The following is a 21,647-nucleotide window of genomic DNA, read 5'->3' as shown; positions in this document are numbered from 1 at the left end:
TGCTTTGTTCTCTTTGTATTCTTTGTTGAAAGCTAAACCTAGGTAGGCTCATATGCTAATTTCTTAAACCTTGAAGGCCACCCCTTATTTCAATGCATTTGGCATTTTTTCACAGCTAGAGGGCCTAATTTCATGTGTTTCATATAGATAACACTTTGACCACACCCTGGATGTACAAGTGAGAGGACGCTAATTGGCTAAAATGCAAGTCTGAACTGAAATAAGGGGGCAGTCTGCAAAGGCTTAGATACAAGGCAATCACAGAGGTAAAAAGTGTATTAATATAACTGCATTTTTTATGCAAAACAGGCGAATGGGTAATAAAGGGATTATCTATCATTTTAAACAATAACAATTGTGGAGTAGACAGTCCCTTTAAAATATGTTTTATCTATATCTGCAAAAGAAATAAAAGTGTGCAAAATGAGTGTTGTAGAAATAGGTAATTTAATTTTCTAAGCAGAATTTACATTGTTTTGCAGTGCAGATATATTCCATTTAAAATATTGGTTATCTTATCTCATCTTCTGTGAGATCAGTGCTGGACTGGGAATAAAAGCAGCCCTGGAATAATTTGAAAGACCAGCCCTATTTTCCATTGAGTCCGTAGAATGTAGGATTTTGTTTCAGATTTAAATTGTTAGTATGTAGTATAAAAAAGCCAGATTGTTGTTATATAGGCACCTACAACCCAATTTCATCCATGACTCCCTTTTTACAGAGTGAAAATTATTATTGTAACACACGCAAAACAGCGTGTCCCTGTCTCACAGTGTGATTTGACTTGACACTAGAAACCATTCAAAGAGTCTAGTAAATAAAATGTACAAGGAATTACTTTGGGGTAGATTTATCAACTGTCGGGCGGACATGATCTGCTGTAGCGGATCATGTCTGCCCAACATCGCTAAATGCAAACAGCATACGCTGTCGGCATTTAACATTGCACAAGCATTTCTTGTGAAATGCTTGTACAATGCCACCCCCTGCAGATTTGCGGCCAATCGGGTGTCAATCATCCCGATCACATGATGATGAGTTAAGGAGCAGCGGTCTTACAACCGCTGCTTTTTAACTTATGTTGCAGGCGGACCTGAAACTTTGGGGGTAGATTGCAGCATCCGATAAAACTACCCCTTTGTGACTAAATAATACGTAAAGCTGCATCTCCTGATCAGCAGCACCACTCCCTTAAATTGTAACTGGCCAGCTCAACGGGAAATCTCCTGGTATCCTGCTAAGGGTATATATTAATGAGTTTCTGCACGCGTTAAGCAATTGTTGTGTAGCATGCTGCACGATTCAGGGTATATACTGCAGCCTCTTTGAGGGGGGGGGCAATAGAAAGGCTAAAATGTCCAGAGGACGTTTAATTACAGAAAAGGGTACACAATAAATAATGAAAGTACATTGAAATGTTTTTACTAAAAATAATTAAATATTCAAGATGGACGTTTTGATATGTACATTAGCAATGCCTGTCACATTTCTTACAATTTTGGTAGGATGTGACTTTGTAGCCTTTCTGTAATGAAATTTGTGATCATTCAAGCTTATGGTGTGGTTTGTTATAAATATTCAAGTGTGTTAGAGGTTGGGTCAGTCTAAGCTGAGAGCGTTGTTTTAAAAGGATCTTCTTCAAATGCAAAATACACCTGGATTCGCTTGTTAGCTCTTGAAAGCTCCTGTGTTTGGGATATTTATATACAAGCCACATTTGTAGATGATGTATAGTTGTTTTGAACTACCATAACTAGCTTTATGAGGAAAGATGGAAAAATCTTAAAGGTCTATTTAAGGATAATTTTGAGTTTAGGATCCCCTTTTATATTTTCTTTTTTTTTTTCAATTTATTTATTGGTAATCCAATTCAGGGTACAGAAAAAAAACAGGATTTAACACAGTATTTACATAATTGGGGATAGCAGACACATCATGCTTAATAGAGCAGAGAGAGAAAAAAAAAGAAAAATAAGTAATTACTTGAGTATAAATTACATATCTATAAATGTACCATAGTCTAGCTTTACCATTATAATTTCGATTATCCTATTTTCATGACGGAATAATCTAGATTTTATTAAAGAGACAGAGACGAGTATTTTGCATTACCTTTCACTTTACTACTCAGACAGCAATTTAAAGAAATAACATTTGAATATTAACAGAAAAAAATATGTTAACAATGAATAGATAGTTGAGACCAATGAGAACAGTCCTTTAGTGGATCAGAGATAGTAAGGACCAATCAGATGAGTCATAGTAACCATATAGAGTCCAAACAGTAGCAAAACCTCCTCTTTTCTCACTCAAACGAAGAAAACACAAATCATTCCAAAAGAATAAAAACAGGAACAGTCCCGCAAAAACAATCCAGAATAATATGAAGAACTTCGATGAAACAAAAGGTTGATTGAAGAATAACTTCAAACTCCTCCAGGAAGAAAAAGAAAACTTGCCAGATGAAACTGAAGAAGTTGATTGAAGAACATTTTTAGATGAATCAGATTTTCTAGATAAACTTTTAAAATCCTGTAGAGGAAGGATTCGGCACTGAAAAACAATAAAGAATTATTAGAATTACATAAATACTATCCTTAAAACTTTAGGGTAGGGAACATATCAAATAGTGGAGGGAAAATACTCGTCTCTGTCTCTTTAATAAAATCTAGATTATTCTGTCATGAAAATAGGATAATCGGAATTTTATTACAAGAACAGAGACTCCTATTTTGCAAGTTTAAAGCAAAATAATAAATAACATAACAATAAAATTATAAAACAAGTTGTTGAGGAATAGAGTTAATAGGTTTAAAATAAAATTGTCTGAAAGTTTTGTCATCAGACCAATCTGCAGCATTTAAAATATCCTGTAAAGAAACAGATTTAGAAAAGGCTTTAGAAGCTGAAGCTCCTCGAATAGAGTGTGAAGAAAAAATATCATCTACCCCAGCTTCCAACATAACATTCTTGACCCATCTACTAATAGTGGGTGAAGAAACTGGTAAGTGAGGAGAAACAAAAGAAATTAAGAGTTGTTTAGAAGAAGATGATCTAAGACAGTGGTTCTCAACCTAAGTGACCTCAAGACCCGGTGAGTTTTAACCGGACCTGTCCAGGGCCCGGTAAGTATCGTGAGTGGGTATATATATATATATATATATAATGTGTGGCCCTCGTTTTACAACGGTTCAATTTACACAGTTTCAGAATAACAACCTTTTTTTCCAGTCATGTGACTGATATTGAAAGGTATTGAGAAGCAGTGCATTTATTAAAATAGCCAGTAGGCCGAGCTGTCCGCTTGTGTTGCAGCAAAGCCAAGCAAGCTGAAATTAATCAGTTTAACCAGACCTGAGCAATCGAGCAGATTTTAAAGGAACAAGATCTTGCTGTCTATAAATCAGTCCAGATTGGAATGCATAGAAAGAACTGTTTTCAGAAAAATGCAAGTGAAGTCTGTGTTGTGTGATTATTTTATTAGGTTTATAATGCTGTTTAGCAAATGTTTTTGTTCATTTAACTTAGTTTAATGATATATTCTGTGTTGTGTGATTATTTTATTAGGTTTATAATGCTGCTTAGCATTTAAAGTCTTCATTTCAAAGCTTTAAAAATAATGCATTAGGTGTTATTTGTGACAATTTTGAGAGGGGCCTGGAACCTATCTCCCTCACTTCCCATTGACTTGCATTATAAACTGGGTTTCAGTTTACACCGGTTTCGATTTACAACCATTCCTTCTGGAACCTAACCCCGGCGTAAAGTGAGGGCTACCTGTGTGTGTGTGTCTATTCTATCTATTCTATCTGTGAGCCGATGCTTCATGCTCTGCACACCGCCCGCCGCTACTCAGTGCGCCGCTACCTGCTCACACTGCGCATACAGACATGCGCAGTGGCACTCTAACAGGCCCGTCCGAAATTTCGGACATGTGTAAAGACGGGCTTGTCAGAGCGCGTGTCTGGAGGCTATGTCGGGTTGCGGCCCACCAGCAGGGCCTTCGCTGCCCGGTAGTGGGCCGCGGCCCGGCTGTTGAGAAACACTGATCTAAGATGAACCGTCCTGGATTCATACTCTTTAAGACAAAGAACTATACAGAGTTTTGGTTGTTCAAAAAAGTAGGGATAAAAAATAGAAGATAGGGTTTTAGTTCTACGAGATAAAGTAAAAATTACTCCTTGAGAAAACATTTTTGAATCATAATCAATAGCACGAACATCTGAAACTCTTTTACATGATAATAAACATAAAAGAGTTGCAAGTTTGATAGAAAGTTGTTTTAATGATAATTTATTATTCTCCGGCCATTTTTGGAAAAGAGAGATTACCAAATCTACATCCCAAAAAGAAGAATATTTAGGAGTAGGGGGTCTTTTAAGACGAATGGATTTTAATAATCTGCAAATAGTAGGGTTTTGACCAATGGGAAGATTATCAAAAAATTCATGACTAGCTGAAATAGCTGATCTAGCTACATTGATGGATCTATAAGATAGACCTTCAACAAAAAGGGAAGATAAATAATTGATTATTTCATTTAAAGGTGCTGAAACGGGATCCAAATGTTTGTTACCGCACCAGCTAGACCACTGAATCCAGGCGGAAATATAACACTTTTTGGTTCCAGGGGCCCAAGAGTCTTGAAGGAGGAGTTTAGCTTGCTCCGAAAGTCCATTGCAAGACCAGGATCTCCTGAAATCGTCCAAGCTACAAGCTGGAGATTGCCTTGAAGCACTAAGGTGTGAAAATCTCTGCCTGGATCTGTAAGAAGATCTGGAATACTAGGAAGAAGGATTGGAGGAAGGAAAGACATTTCCAGAAGATATGGGTACCATACTTGATTCGGCCAAAGTGGAGTCATGATCAGAAGGGAAATCTGATGTCTCTTGACAAATAAAAGAGTCCGAAGAATCATTGAAAACGGAGGAAAAGCATATGCTCCTTGAGGAGGCCATTGTTGGAGGAAAGCATCTATTGCTAGAGCTTCTGGATCTGGTTTCCAACTGAAAAAGGGGTAAATCTGATGATTTAACCGAGAGGCAAAAAGATCTATTACAAAAGGACCTCTCAATAGATGAATTTGTTGAAAGAGAGAAGGATTCAACATCCAGTCTCTGAAATCCGTAAGGTATCTCGAACCCCAGTCTGCCATTTGATTGTTGAGACCAGGAAGATATTTTGCTTGAACAGATATGTTTTGGGAAAGACAATAATGAATAAAGTCTTTGGTTAAAACCGATAACATTCTCGAGGTGAGAATGTTTGATAAAACTTTTGATAGCAAAAGCTCCTGCTAAAAGTTCACGACAATTTATATGAAGATTCTTTTCTGAAGGAGACCATTTTCCTCCCGAAATTTGAGAACCACATCTTGCTCCCCAACCAGAGTTGCTTGCATCTGATTCTATAATTATGTCCAGTGAGCTTCCAAAAATGGCTTTGCCATTCCAAGCTTCCATGTGGATAAGGCACCAATTCAATTCTTCTATAGCTTCTTCTGATAGGTGAATAAAATGTTGATAAGAAAAACCTTTTCTGAGGTAAAATATTTTCAATCTCTGCAACGCTCTGTAATGTAGAGGAGCTGGAAAGATTGCTTGAATGGAAGAAGAAAGGAGGCCGATAATTCTGGCTAAAAGACGAAGAGGAAAACATTTCTTGTTTAGGGTATAAGAGATTTCATTTTTTTATCCTCTTTATCTTGCCTAAAGGAAGACTCAGAGAAGCAGAAATAGTATCTATGTTGAAGCCTAAGAAGGTTAGATTTTGGGATGGAATTAAGGCCGATTTCTTGAAATTGATAATAAAACCCAAACTTTGAAGTAAGGAAATTGTAAGAGAAAGATGATCTTGAAGAATGGAAGGGGATTGATGAATAAGAAGAATATCGTCTAAGTAAATAATTAGACAAATTCCTCGTTTCCGAAGCCAGGCTACCACAGGTTTTAAAATCTTTGTAAAAACCCAAGGAGCAGAAGAAAGACCAAAAGGAAGGCATGTAAACTGCCATAAAGTCTCTTTCCAGAGGAATCTGAGATAATTTCTGAAATTTATATGAATGGGAATTGTAAGATAAGCATCTTTTAAATCCAGTCTTACAAGCCAATCGTTGTTGTAAAGACAATCTCTGAGAAGGTGGATTCCTTCCATCTTGAAATTATTGTAAATTAGAAAATAATTTAGATCTTTTAAATTTATAACAGGAGGATAACTGCCTTCTTTCTTTTGGACTAGAAACATATTGCTTATGAAAGAATTTTCTGAATTGTGAGCAGGCTGAACTGCGTCTTTTGATATCAGGTCCGAAATTTCTTTGTCTAGAAGAAATTGGTCTTTTTGAGAAAATTTTATTGGATTGGGTAAGGAATTTTGAAAAGGTGGTTCTATGAATTCTAAATGGAGACCTGCGACAGTCTGTAAAATCCATGGATCTTGGGATATTCTTTGCCATTCTGAAAGGAAAAGTGGTAATCTGCCCCCTATTCTTTGTTGGAAAAAAGGAATGGAAAGAGAGGTGATTGAACTTACCTTGGAATGATCTTCTGTTGAACCTGGATCTGAAACCTCTGGAAAAACGTTGTCTCGAACGTGAGGGAAAAAAGGTTTGGTGGGAGGTAGAGGGTGTAACAGTGTTGTGGAAATGAGACCTTGATGTGGCTGAATAGCGGCTGGAAAAGCGGTCTCTGCCTTTTCCAGCCTTTGAAAAAACTCTTTGGGGTTGGTTTTGGTAAAAAATCTTTCTTGTATTATTTTTAATTTTGTTTAATGAATTAAATGTGTTAACATAATTACTAAGTTGTTTGAGGCCAGAGTCCCCAAACAACAAACCATCAGCTTCAGGACCCATTTCCGTGGAAGCAAAATCAGTAATCTTAGGGTCGATAAAGCGTAGAACTAACCTTCTGCGCTGAGATGCCAATGAAGTGTTAGCGTGACCTAACAAATAAACTGTCCTTTGCAACCACTCTCAATAGGGTCTAACAAATAATTTTCAGAAATGGCATTCTCGGATAATTCAAATAGTTTTGTAACGGGTCCCAATGTGTCTCATAATTTATCCTGACAGGATTTTAGAAATCTGTCAGGGCCAGATCTAATATTTGACTTTTTTGTCCCAATAAATTTTAAAAGATTTTGATCAATTTCAGGGGTCAAATGAGTATTATGGGGTAATTCTGGCCTGGGACACTCAGCTTTGAGAGTATTTTTAGTCTTTTTTGAAAGAGGCCTTCTAATGTAGAAGTCAATAAACATAGAGACCCTTTTTGAAGGTCTCCACTGAGAAGACCTGGGATGATGAAGGTCATTAGGGTCGGTATAAGGAATACCTAAATTATCCACAAGACAAGGTTTTTTATTTTTTAAAACTTTCTTCCTTTTCTTGGGTTTGGGGGAATCATCAGAGGAAGATGAGAATGCATTTAATAAAGTAGTGTTTGATTTGTAAGAATCAAAAGATTCATTATCAGAGTCTAAATTTTTTACATCTATTTCAATATTCTCATCATTATTATTGTCAGAAGAATCAGACTCAACTCTAAATTATCTCTTGCGAGAAATTTTGTTTCTTTTAGATATAACAATGTCTGATTCTGCTTCAGAAAGAGATGGACTTTCACTTCTGCATTTATGTGCAGGTATGGAAATGTCAGAACAAAGCTGACGTGACAGATCTTTACTAGATTTTCTTTCTGATGAAAGTTTCCCCTCAGTATTTAAGTGTTTTGACTTGCTTAAAGCTTTTTTATAAACATGACCTTGTATTTCATTAAAATTGTTAAGAACAGATTGGAGCTGATCCATCTGTTGCTTCAGAGGTTCAAAAGAACTGTTAATTAAATTTTGAACGTACTTTTCAGACAGTTGCTTAGGGTCTTCAGACATTTTTAAAATTAATAAACTAGATTAAAATAATTAAATAATTTAGCAGTATTAGATTGGATTCAAACTCCTAACCTTAGGTATTAAAAGCAGTATACTTAACCACTAGGTTACAGGCTAGAAACAAAATTCTTTTAAGAAAACTAAACTATAACATAAAAAGTCATTAGATATATATACACACACACACACACACACACACACACACACACACACACAGGGGAAATCAGAGTCTGTAGAGACTCATGGAAGAAGACATTTTCTTGAAATTGTTGTTATTATAATTGTTATCCTGTTTACATCTATAATGCACAGCATGATAAATATATAGTGCACATCTGCACAATGAATTGATACTATGCATGCAACCAGCACTTCCTTTGCACTATAACAGAGCTGGTCACAAAAGACATGTGCACACCCAGAATCTGTTGTGGCTGCCAAAAGGCTCTGACATCACAGCTCAGCTTTAGTAATTGTTATGTTAATCAAAACATAATGTACTCAGTGTGCCTGCAGCATTTCCCTCTTGGTAACTAGCATAGCTAAGACAGAGAAACAAGACAGACACATAAACATCACCGCATGAAAAGTACGCTAGACACAACAAGAGACACAAATAGAGAGGAAACACGGAACCACAACACAGAAGTACAAAACACACATTTAGAAGAAGAAATCAGGACAAAAAAGCATAAAGCGTGCCACAAGACACACAAAGTATAACGACAACTAAATACGTACTTAAATATTTAACAATACAAACAGAAAGAGAAGCAGTCTGCCAGGAACGAACAACAGCTCAGTGGTTTAACAGTAAAAACATCTGAATATATTTAAATAATACAACTGGGCATACAGAAGTATAACTTTAGTGGAAAATGTCATATTCTGAATGCTTTATTGATAGACAACAAAGAACACTACCATATTGGTTTAAACATTATTAATGATACATTCAACTTGTTTCATTCCATAAAATGTTCAATTATGCAAAGGAGAAAAATTGTAATCTACTTTCATGATTTATCTTGCTTGCTTTCCCTGTAACTGTACTCCAAATCTTGTGTTTTCCATTGCTCCCAGAGGGCAGCAGTGCAACCTGCAGCATCCACATAACTGACCCTGCAACATTCTGCAGAGTAATGCACATTTGTACTGTATGCAGATTTTTTATATATACAGGTATATTTTATATATATATTTATATATAGATATATTTATATATGTCTTCAAACCGGATAAGCACACCATTAAATGTATAATAAATCATCAAGACACAGCATATTCAATTTGCAAACAGATGAGGGCTGAAACTATGGAATAAGTGTTTGCAGATTGAATATGCTGTGATGGTTGATGGTTTATTTTAGATAAATCTTTATGGTTTATTTTGCAATCTTAGTGCATGTTATTAGCTTTTCACAGCTAGACAGCGCTAGTTCATGTGTGCCAAATAGATAACATTGTGCTTACTCCCTTGGCTCTATGCATGACTCAGCTCTAATTGGCTGAAATGCAAGTTTGTAAAAAGCACTGAGATAAGTCTGTAAAGGCTTAGATACAAGGTAATCAGAGAGCTAAAAAGTGTATTAATATTACAGTGCTGGTTATGCAAAACTGGGAAATGGGTAACAAAGGGATTATCTATCGGTCCCTTTAATGTGACTTTTGCTATTGGGATCAGAATATTTTGTTAATAAGACCTATGAGCTGCCTGAAACAAGCAGATATACTTTAATAGACTGATATGCAAAACAGAAACATATATTCCACCCCCTTGGTGCTGAGCTGTGTGGGGTTCATGTTGTTTCTTCTAATTATTTGTTCTACCCACAATGCCATACTGAGGACACATCTTACGGAACACGCCCAGCACCAGATCAGCTTTTATTGTTATGTATGTTGTGTACTGTATTTCCTGTTAGAACATTAATTTCGTACAATTTATATACCGGTATATGTCTTCTGTTTTCTGTACCCCATAACTGTATACTTAATCTGACAGCGCTGCCTAATATGTTGCCGCTTTATAAATAAACAATAATAATAATAATGATTTACATTTTGACCTAGGAAATGTATTGTATAATACTGAATTATTAATACAGTATATTTCTTTGCAGTGCTGGTGCTGGAAGAACAGGAACATTTATTGCGCTCAGCAACATCTTAGAGCGAGTGAAAGCTGAAGGATTACTGGATGTTTTTCAGACGGTGAAAAGTTTGCGCATGCAAAGGCCTCACATGGTGCAGACACTGGTAAGAGAGAGCATTGCCAAGGCTAATCTTATATAAAAGCTGATATCTCCTTAGCTAATTGAGAGACCTGAAAAACATTGCTATTCAAAGCGTTGCACGTCTCTCTTGCAGCCAAGGCGTAAACAAATGTTGATATTTGAATAGCTACGTTTATTTTCCTAATTTCTTTTATTACACTCACATTAGATGATTACTGTTCCGTATTGTCATATACTACGAGTTCCTAGCTACAATACACTACTCCATCATATAAAAAGGAACAGTAAAGTCAAATTACACTTTCATGATTCAGATAGAGCTTATCATTTTAAACAATTTCCAGTTTACTACTATGATCAAATTTGCTTTGTTCTATTGGTATCCTTTGTTGAACAGTATTACCTAGGTAGACTCAGAAGCAGCAATGCTCTACCGAGAGCTAGCTAGTAATTGGTGACTGCATATACATACCCCTTGTCATTGGCTCAGTAGATGTGTTTAGCTAGCTCCATATGTGCATTGCTGTTCCTGACCCTACGCTTCAACAAAGAATAAAAACATTATGAAGCAAATTTGATAAAAGAAGGAAGTTGGAAAGTTTTTTTAAAAAATTGCATGCTCTATCTGAATCATGAAAGTTTAATTTTAAATTTACTTTCTCTTTAAATTTTTAAATAGTGGGCCAAAATGTAGATCAAGGCAAACAGCAAAACACAGGCCCTACTAAATGGTGCTAAAATAAAATATCAAAATTTATTCAAAAATTTAAAAAGTCCATAACTAGAGAGCACAGACGTGGGACAAAAAGACAGACAATACACTGACGCGTTTCGCTCCCCCTAGTGGCACTTACTCATAGACATGCTAATTACACTCTAGGAGCCCTTTATATACAAATATCCTGAATTAATTTAACCAATAAAAAACAAAAGCAAAATGTGCATAAAAACAGGTAAGTGAATACAGGAAAATTCATATAGACAGGGACATTGGTGCAAAGGACAGATCTAACTGAATAAATAACAATATGTAGTAATGAAAAACATGCCATACAAACACCTAGATTACGAGTTTTGCGTTAGTGCTAACGAGCAGACAGCGCTGGTATTATGGGTTTTTACAAACTAGACAAGAAGTGAGCGTTGATCAAAATTTTGCTCATTACTGCACTCCAATACCAGCGCTGCTTACGTTAGCGGTGAGCTGGTGTAACGTGCTCGTGCACGTTTTCCCCATAGCAATCGAGGAGAGCCGGCTGAAAAAAAGTCTAACACCTGCAAAAAAGCAGTGTAAAACTCAGTAACGCAGCCCCATTGATTCCTATGATGAAATACATTTTTTACACCTAACACCCTAACATGAACCCCGAGTCTAAACACCCCTAATCTTACACTTATTAACCCCTAATCTGCCGCTCCGGACACCGCCGCCACCTACATTATACTTATGAACCCCTAATATACTGCCCCCAACATCGCCGGACCCTACATTATATTTATTAACCCCTACTCTGCCGCCCCAATGTCGCCGCCACCTACCTACACTTATTAACCCCTAATCTGCCGCCCCGTCGCCGCCACTTTAATAAACATATTAACCCCTAAACCGCCGCACTCCCGCCTAGCAAACATAAGTTAAATATTATTAACCCCTAATCTGCCGGCCCTAACATCGCCACCATCTACTTTTTTATTTTGTTAGGGGGATTAGATTAGGTGTAATTTGTTTAAAAATCTTGTAATTTGTTTATTATTTTCTGTAATTTAGTGTTTGTTTTTTGTACTTTAGATAATTTTATTTAATTGTATTTAATTGTATTTAATTTAGGGAATTAATTTAATTATAGTGTAGTGTTAGGTGTAATTGTAACTTAGGTTAGGTTTTATTTTACAGGTAACTTTGTATTTATTTTAGCTAGGTAGTTATTTAATAACTATTCTAACTAGTTAAAATAAATACAAACTTGCCTGTAAAATAAAAATAAAATCTAAGATAGATACAATGTAACTATTAGTTATATTGTAGCTAGCTTAGGGTTTATTTTATAGGTATTTAGTTTTAAATAGGAATTATTTAGTTAATGATAGGAATATTTATTTAGATTTATTTTAATTATATTTAAGTTAGGGGGTGTTAGGGTTAGACTTAGATTTAAGGTTTAATAACTTTAGTATAGTGGCGGCGACGTTGGGGGCGGCAGATTAGGGGGTTAATAAATGTAGGTAGGTGTCGGCGATGTTAGGGCCGACAGATTAGGGGTTAATAATATTTAACTAATGTTTGCGAGGCGGGAGTGCGGCAGTTTAGGGGTTAATATGTTTATTATAGTGGTGGCGATGTCCGGTTTGGCAGATTAGGGGTTAAAAAATTTATTTTAGTGTTTGCGATGCTGGGAGGGCCTCGGTTTAGGGGTTAATAGGTAGTTTATGGGTGTTAGTGTACTTTTTAGCACTTTAGTTAAGAGTTTTATACTACAGCGTTATAGTGTAAAACTCTTAACTACCGACTTTAAAATGCGGTACCAGTGTTGACAGGAGAGGGTCTACCGCTCACTTTTTCGCAGACTCGTAATACCGGCGCTATGCAAGTCCCATTGAAAAAAAGAGGATACGCAATTTACGTAAGTGGATTTGCGGTATTTCCAAGTCTGGCCAAAAAAGTGAGCAGTGAGCCTGTACCTTCAAGACTCGTAATACTCCTGTGTCTGCTGCTCTCTTTAAAGACATTATCCTATTTTAACACTTTACTGATGCTAGCTACTGAAGCTCCATCTCTTTATACTGGTAGCCACCATGTTGGAGCACAGGTATTCTCACACTGGGCCTGATAATCCTAAAGCTCTCCACTCCAGTGAGGTGATATAAAATGATCATCCAGCACTGAAATTCTTAAAAGGCAGATTTCGCTGCATTTCTGTATGTGACGTAGAGACAAGCCCAGTGCAAAATAGCACTTCATGGGATTTACACTTTATGCGTTTTATTTTATATTACTTTACACTTTAGATGAAGTTTTATTACATTTTAAACTTTGCACATTCTATTTAGTATTTTATTTACTATACAGCAGTGTATTTAAGGATTTCAATTTTACAAATTCTGGTTATGCTTTCACAGTTTATGTGAACTTTGACAAATAAGGATCATAGTTTGTATATTTCTATGAATCTTTTACAAATTGCATTGTATTTCTTCTATTTAAAAATAAAACTGTGAGATTCAGTTTCCCAGAGTCGTCATTACTTTCTATGGGCCCGGTAAGCAAAGTTAATCTAATTTTGGAGAGAAATTATAGTGCAGACTCACAGAACTGACTAAATTTGATGAGAAAAAAGGCAGAACCTGGAAGTCCCAAAGATATGAGAGATGCATTCCATAGAAAGTAATGAAGCTCTCTGGGATACAGAATTTTACAAGGGAGAGAGAAGGTAAGTAGATAATAACTGGGCTGCTATAAAGGCTCAGTTTGCATCAATTACAAATTAAACTAAAATGTTTTCACTACAGTTTAACTTGATTTTGCCTATAGTTTAGTATATATTACGTTTCTGTCAGTTAAATATGTTTATTGTAAATTTTGAGCAAACTTCACCTGCTCACAGCAGACAAGATAATTATGTGAGACCAGCTTGTTTAAATTGATTACAGCATTTCATAAGAGTTGTGAGAGAGATCCCTGGGAACTCCCCTGTTCAGTCCAGGGAGCTACCCTGCCGCTCCTTTCTGACGATCTGTTTTATTTTACCATAGAGAAAATACAAAGTGCAGTGTAAGTTGTAAAGGATACACAGAAATATACAATATATGATCAAAATTTGTTAAAGTAAAAGAGAGACCTTCAAAAACATAACCATAATTTGCAAAATCATTTATAGGTCTAAATCTAAATGTATTAAAATATAAAATAGAAAGTGCAAAGCCTAAATGTAATAATACCCAATCTGAAGTGTAAAGTAACATAAAATACAAATCACAAAGTGTAAGTGTAAAAAAGATCTAATATCAAGCTATATTGCACTGGGCTTGTCTCCCTTTCAGAATCAGAAATGAGAGAGATCTTGGAGTGTTGGAGAATTCTGCACTTTTTCTTTGAGTGTTCAGTGAATACAGCCCCTGTGAAGTCTGCACTACAATATCTTTCCAAGCTGGAGAATCTTTGATCATCAGGCCCTGTGATAGACAGGGCATACTGTCACATGTCAGTGATGTTACTGTTTTTTGCAAAGCTGTATCATTTGCTTCTGGGTTAGTGTGCATAATACAGAGTGTGAGGTTTACATTTTTACAGTTTTACAGATACAAATTATATATTTACAAACGCCATCAGAAATACTATAGAGAAATTATAGTGCTGCAAAAATGTAAAGTTCTTATGAACCCTAAAGTGCTTAAAGGGACACATTTTTCTTTCATGAGTCAGATAAAGCATGCAATTTTACACAGCTTTCTAATTTATTTCTATAATAACATTGTCATTCTCTTGGTATCTTTTGTTGAAAAGCAGGGATGTAAGCTCAGTAGTGTGCACATGTCTGGAGCACTATATGGCAGCAGTTTTGCAATGATGTCATCCATTGTAAATGTGCACCTCTTCTTTCACAAGGTGTGAGAATACCTGTGCAATGCCCCCCCCCCCCCCAAACCTATTTAATGGACACACCACCCATCTTATTTTACTGACAACCTGGCTAAAATGTAAGCCAATACTAACCTAAAATTAGCTGATTTCCTTTCAATGTTTGTTGCACAAATTATCATTAAACCTATGTATGTTAAATTATGCAATTAGTTTGTGATTTTGATAGCTTAAGTAACATTAATACATAACAGAAAATTTTATAATATTGCAAAGTTTAACACTGCCTCCACTTGGGTACTTTATTATGCCACCCTGCTGGCATCATTTTATGTAGAGAACACTGCTGTGCGGCAAGATGGCAGCACCCAGTACAAAGAGGCAGAGCTTCACCAACTGACACCTTTAAGGGGATTAAAAGAGAATTTCTTTAAAGATAGCTGGCACAGGAGAAAAGCAATAGGATGGAGAGTAGTTACCTGCCTCTGTAGTTGTTTAACCCCTTAATGACCGAGGACGTGCAGGGTACGTCGTCAAAAAAAAGGCAGTTAATGCCTGAGGACGTACCCTGCACGTCCTCGGTGTGGAAAGCAGCTGGAAGCGATCCTGCTCGCTTCCAGCTGCTTTCCGGTTATTGCAGTGATGCCTCGATATGGAGGCATCCTGCAATAACTTTACATGGCCATCCGATGCAGAGAGAGCCACTCTGTGGCCCTCCCTGCACCGGACATCGATGGCCAGTATCGTTGGTGGGTGGGAGCCGACTTGGGAGGCGGGTGGGCGGCCATCGGTGTATGTTCTGCCATCAAGGGGGGCGGGATCGGAGGCGGGGGCGTGCGCGGGGGCGCGCGGGGGCGCGCACGTGCACGGAGGTTGGCGGGTGGGCGCGTGCACGGGGCGGGAGCGGGTGGGAACCGCTACACTACGGAAAATATTGATAGGAAAAAGGGCTCAATCTTGTTTGTGCAAAAGCACAAAAATAGATCGTGGAGGGGTGGGGGGTTGGTTTTGTGTGGGGGGAAGCTACACTACAGAAAATTGTAATAAAAATAAAAAAAACCCATATTTTCTTCTAAACTGGGTACTGGCAGACAGCTGCCAGTACCCAAGATGGCGCATATTAAGTTAGATTGGGAGGGTTATAGAGCTGTTTGGGGGGGATCAGTGAGGTTGGGGGCTAAGGGGGGGATAGTACACAGCAGCATATGTAAATATGCTTTTTAAAAACACAAAAAACAACAAATATAGCTTTTATTTTAGTACTGGCAGACTTTCTGCCAGTACTTAAGATGGCGGGGACAATTGTGGGGTGGGGGAGGGAAGAGAGCTGTTTGGGAGGGATCAGGGGGTCTGATGTTTCAGGTGGGAGGTTGAGCTCTACACTAAATGTGATATTAACCCTGCAAGCTCCCTACAAGCTACCTAATTAACCCCTTCACTGCTCGCCATAATACACGTGTGATGTGCAGCGGCATTTAGCGGCCTTCTAAATACCAAAAAGCAACGCCAAAGCCATATATGTCTGCTATTTCTGAACAAAGGGGATCCCAGAGAAGCATTTACAACCATTTGTGCCATAATTGCACAAGCTGTTTGTAAATGATTTCAGTGAGAAACCTAAAATTGTGAAAAATTTAACGTTTTTTTTTAATTTGATCGCATTTGGCGGTGAAATGGTGGCATGAAATATACCAAAATGGGCCTAGATCAATACTTGGGGTTGTCTACTACACTACACTAAAGCTAAAATTACCCCAAAAAGCTCCCTACATGCTCCCTAATTAACCCCTTCACTGCTGGGCATAATACACGTGTGGTGCGCAGTGGCATTTAGTGGCATTCTAATTACCAAAAAGCAACACCAAAGCCATATAAGTCTGCTATTTCTGAACAAAGGGGATCCCAGAGAAGAATTTACAACCATTTGTGCCATAATTGCATAAGCTGTTTGTAAATAATTTCAGTGAGAATCCTAAAGTTTGTGAAAAAATTTGTGAAAAAGTGAACAATTTTTTTTATTTGATCGCATTTGGCGGTGAAATGGTGGCATGAAATATACCAAAATTGGCCTAGATCAATACTTTGGGATGTCTACTAAAAAAAAATATATACATGTCAATGGATATTCAGAGATTCCTGAAAGATATTAGTGTTCTAATGTAACTAGCGCTAATTTTGAAAAAAAAATGGTTTGGAAATAGCAAAGTGCTACTTGTATTTATGGCCCTATAACTTGCAAAAAAAGCAAAGAACATGTAAACATTGGGTATTTCTAAACTCAGGACAAAATTTAGAAACTATTTAGCATGGGTGTTTTTTGGTGGTTGTAGATGTGTAACAGATTTTGGGGGTCAAAGTTAGAAAAAGTGTATTTTTTTTCAATTTTTCCTCATATTTTATAAATTTTTTTTATAGTAAATTATAAGATATGATGAAAATAATGGTATCTTTAGAAAGTCCATTTAATGGCGAGAAAAACGGTATATAATATGTGTGGGTACAGTAAATGAGTAAGAGGAGAATTACAGCTAAACACAAACACCGCAAAAATGTAAAAATAGCCTTGGTCCCAAACGGACAGAAAATGGAAAAGTGCTGCGGTCATTAAGGGGTTAATGTCCCTTTAAAGGGACACTGAACCCAATTTTTTTTCTTTCATGATTCAGATAGAGCATGAAATTTTAAGCTACTTTTTAATTTACTCCTCTTATGATTTTTTCTTTGTTCTCTTGCTTTCTTTATTTGAAAAAGGCATCTAAGCTATTTTTTTGGTTCAGCACAATGGAAAGCACTTGTTTATTAGTGGGTGAATTTATCCACCAATCAGCAAGAACAACCCAGGTTGTTCACAAAAAATGGGCCGGCATCTAAACTTAGCTTCTTGCATTTCAAATAAAAATACCAAGAGAATGAAGAAAAGTTGATAAAAGGAGTAAATTAGAAAGTTGCTTAAAACTGCATGCTCTATCTGAATCACGAAAGAAAAAATTTGGGTTCAGTGTCCCTTTAAGCCAGACATCCTCACATTTGGTCCTCCAGAGGTTTTGGAACTACATTTGCCATGATGCTCAGCCAGCATATCAGCTGCCTGAGCATCATGGGAAATGTAGTTCCAAAACCGCTGAAGGGCCGAGTTTGAGGATGTCTGTTTTAAGCATTTGCACAGAGGTCTCATTTACTATAGTTTACAGCCTTTTTCCTTCACAGAACACTTGGCACACTTTTGAAGTGTATTTAACAAGCCAACTTATTTTTATCTGCATTTGACATCCAAGGGATCCAGCCTCCATTAATGTGATATAATTATATTACATGGAAATCCTGTGAAAGAAGTATAAAAAAGTATATAAAAGTATGTTCAACAAAAAAAAAACTAGCACTATGGGATCTTTTCACCAATTGTGATAATTCTGAGTGATGCCCCAAGATAAGGGCTGTGATATGTTATGGTATCCTTATTGCTGCTTCAACATCAATAGCACTGACACAATATTACCACTAGGATGTTGCTATGGCCACAGTGCTGCCATGGACATAAAGTGGCATTAGTGTATTAGTGTCACAGATGATATTAACCCAGTGAAGCAGAATTCTTCAGCCCTCCCTGACATTCAATGGGTTATCTTAATCACTCATCAGTCATCAAAAAACACTGATCTGTTAGGGTTTCAGTACTCAGAAACATACTCTGTATTTAGTCCGAGGGCGCTACTTATAAGACTTCCTAACTTCTACACCCTGGACAGGTCACCTGGCAGAATTTATACAGGGGTTAAGCACATGGTTATTTGCAAGCAGTATTGTAATAATAACATCCTCTAACAGCACATTTTCTTTTTCAAACTTGAATGTCCTTGTTTTGGAACTACATTTCCCATGATGCTCAGCCAGCATATCAGCTGGCGGAGCATCATGGGAAATGTAGTTCCAAAACCTCTGGCGGGCCAAGTTTAAGGATGTCTGTTAAGTTAAAATATTAAAGTGACATTAAAATAAACTTCATGATTAAGGTAGAGCATGCACATTTAAGAGACTTTCCAATCTACTTTATTCTCTTTGTATCCATTGTTGAAAAGTCAACCCCAGAGCAGCAATACACTGCTGGGAGCTAGCTGAGCACATCTGGTGAGCCAATGACGAGTCATATGTGCATAGCAACCAATTAACTGCTGCTCCTGAACCTACCTAGGTATGCTTTCCAACAAAGGATAATAGAAGTGAATTGAAAAGTCTCTTAAGATTGCATGCTGTATCCGTTATCATGAAAGGTTAATTTTTACTTGCATGCCCCTTTAATTGCACCTAATGCAGAATAGAGGGATTTGATCATTTTTGAATGTTTTTTTTTTAATTATTTAAGCTATGTACTTATATATATATATCTTTTTTTTTTCCAGGAACAGTATGAATTTTGCTACAAAGTGGTACAAGACTTCATTGACATATTTTCAGATTATGCCAATTTTAAATAAATGAACCAATCTTAAAGAAGTTTGGTTTAAATGTATAATAAATTTAATGTTATAAATATACATAACTTATCTCTGTTTTGATAATATGCTTTTATATTATTTTGTGCTATCAAATAAAAAAAATCATCATCTTTGTTAAATTCAGTATTGTGATGTAAAAAAAAATAATCTAAAAACGGCAAGCCTTGTGTGAGGTGGGAAGCAAATGTATGTATAGTAATGTATATATTTATTTATTTACAATAGGGGATATATATTGCCATACAATACATTTTTAAATAGAATTCTGGCTTGTGTTGTCTATTAGCACTTAAGCCATATAAAATGACCAATTACATAAAAAGTATGCATTGTACAGTTTTATTCCTACTCATTTCAACTTTTTACTATGATGTCAATTTAAAAGGTTTAGTATGATACAAGAAAATAGATCTGCAGTGATATATAAGGGGTTAGTGGTAAATTCTTTATATATTTTGTTATGACCATTATACCGCAATTGTAGTCAAGGATAGTATTTAAATGGAAATTGCTAGGGAAAAATAAACAATTTCTTTGTTGACTCATGCAACATTGTAAAACAATAACCCATTGTATTCTTCGGCGTTGTCATATGCAAGAATAAAAAATATTTTCTGTATTGTAAACATGTGATGTTACAGACTTGATTAGTACTCTGGTGAAATTTCTTCCTGGAAAATACATTTATTCAGTAACGAGGCCTTTTACAAACAGTAAGCACATGGGCAAATTATGTTTTTAAAGTAATTTAAAATGGTTTTGGAATACTAGATGACTAGATGGGTATGCATTCTAAACAAAGTAAATGTTGACTGTAATATATTTGTCTATACTATTCTATACTATTTCCCTAAAAATAATAATTTCTCCAACATAGGTGTGTCCGGTCCACGGCGTCATCCTTACTTGTGGGATATTCTCTTCCCCAACAGGAAATGGCAAAGAGCCCAGCAAAGCTGGTCACATGATCCCTCCTAGGCTCCGCCTACCCCAGTCATTCTCTTTGCCGTTGTACAGGCAACATCTCCACGGAGATGGCTTAGAGTTTTTTAGTGTTTAACTGTAGTTTTTATTATTCAATCAAGAGTTTGTTATTTTAAAATAGTGCTGGTATGTACTATTTACTCTGAAACAGAAAAGAGATGAAGATTTCTGTTTGTATGAGGAAAATGATTTTAGCAACCGTTAGACTTGTCTCCGAAGATACAAGTAAATCAGAGGACCAGAGACTCACTCCGTTGGTGGCTGTCCCTGGACAACCTGTCGCAAGGGGTGACCTCCCGCAGACCAGAGTGGGTCATTGTCACGACCGACGCCAGTCTGATGGGCTGGGGCGCGGTCTGGGGATCCCTGAAAGCTCAGGGTCTTTGGTCTCGGGAAGAATCTCTTCTACCGATAAATATTCTGGAACTGAGAGCGATATTCAATGCTCTCAAGGCTTGGCCTCAGCTAGCGAGGGCCAAGTTCATACGGTTTCAATCAGACAACATGACGACTGTTGCGTACATCAACCATCAGGGGGGAACAAGGAGTTCCCTGGCGATGGAAGAAGTGACCAAAATCATTCAATGGGCGGAGACTCGCTCCTGCCACCTGTCTGCAATCCACATCCCAGGAGTGGAAACTTGGGAAGCGGATTTTCTGATTCGTCAGACATTGCATCCGGGGGTGTGGGAACTCCACCCGGAAATCTTTGCCCAAATCACTCAACTGTGGGGCATTCCAGACATGGATCTGATGGCCTCTCGTCAGAACTTCAAGGTTCCTTGCTATGGGTCCAGATCCAGGGATCCCAAGGCGACTCTAGTAGATGCACTAGTAGCACCTTGGACCTTCAACCTAGCTTATGTATTCCCGCCGTTTCCTCTCATCCCCAGGCTGGTAGCCAGGATCAATCAGGAGAGGGCGTAGGTGATCTTGATAGCTCCTGCGTAACCACGCAGGACTTGGTATGCAGATCTGGTGAATATGTCATCGGCTCCACCATGGAAGCTACCTTTGAGACGAGACCTTCTTGTTCAAGGTCCGTTCGAACATCCGAATCTGGTCCTACTCCAGCTGACTGCTTGGAGATTGAACGCTTGATCTTATCAAAGCGAGGGTTCTCAGATTCTGTTATTGATACTCTTGTTCAGGCCAGAAAGCCTGTAACTAGAAAAATTTACCACAAAATATGGAAAAAATATATCTGTTGGTGTGAATCTAAAGGATTCCCTTGGGACAAGGTAAAGATTCCTAGGATTCTATCCTTTCTTCAAGAAGGATTGGAGAAAGGATTATCTGCAAGTTCCTTGAAGGGACAGATTTCTGCCTTGTCTGTGTTACTTCACAAAGAGCTGGCAGCTGTGCCAGATGTTCAAGCCTTTGTTCAGGCTCTGGTTAGAATCAAGCCTGTTTACAAACCTTTGACTCCTCTTTGGAGTCTCAACTTAGTTCTTTCAGTTCTTCAGGGGG

General features: G+C 37.2%; 1 protein-coding gene across 1 annotated transcript in view; it reads left to right on the top strand.

Annotated features, from left to right (window-relative positions):
- PTPRE (protein tyrosine phosphatase receptor type E) overlaps window positions 1-19,819 on the top strand; it is a 487,247-nt gene extending 467,428 nt beyond the window's left edge. The window contains exons 20-21 of the mRNA XM_053692511.1: window positions 10,011-10,146; window positions 19,098-19,819. Coding sequence (XP_053548486.1) covers window positions 10,011-10,146; window positions 19,098-19,172 — 211 coding nt within the window. The 3' untranslated portion in view covers window positions 19,173-19,819. The remainder of the gene's footprint in view (window positions 1-10,010; window positions 10,147-19,097) is intronic.
- The last annotated feature ends 1,828 nt before the right edge of the window (window positions 19,820-21,647 follow it).

This window comes from Bombina bombina, chromosome 9, assembly GCF_027579735.1.
Source record: "Bombina bombina isolate aBomBom1 chromosome 9, aBomBom1.pri, whole genome shotgun sequence".
In the NCBI taxonomy this organism is placed as follows: domain Eukaryota; kingdom Metazoa; phylum Chordata; class Amphibia; order Anura; family Bombinatoridae; genus Bombina; species Bombina bombina.
This window is presented reverse-complemented; position numbering and strand designations above follow the sequence as displayed.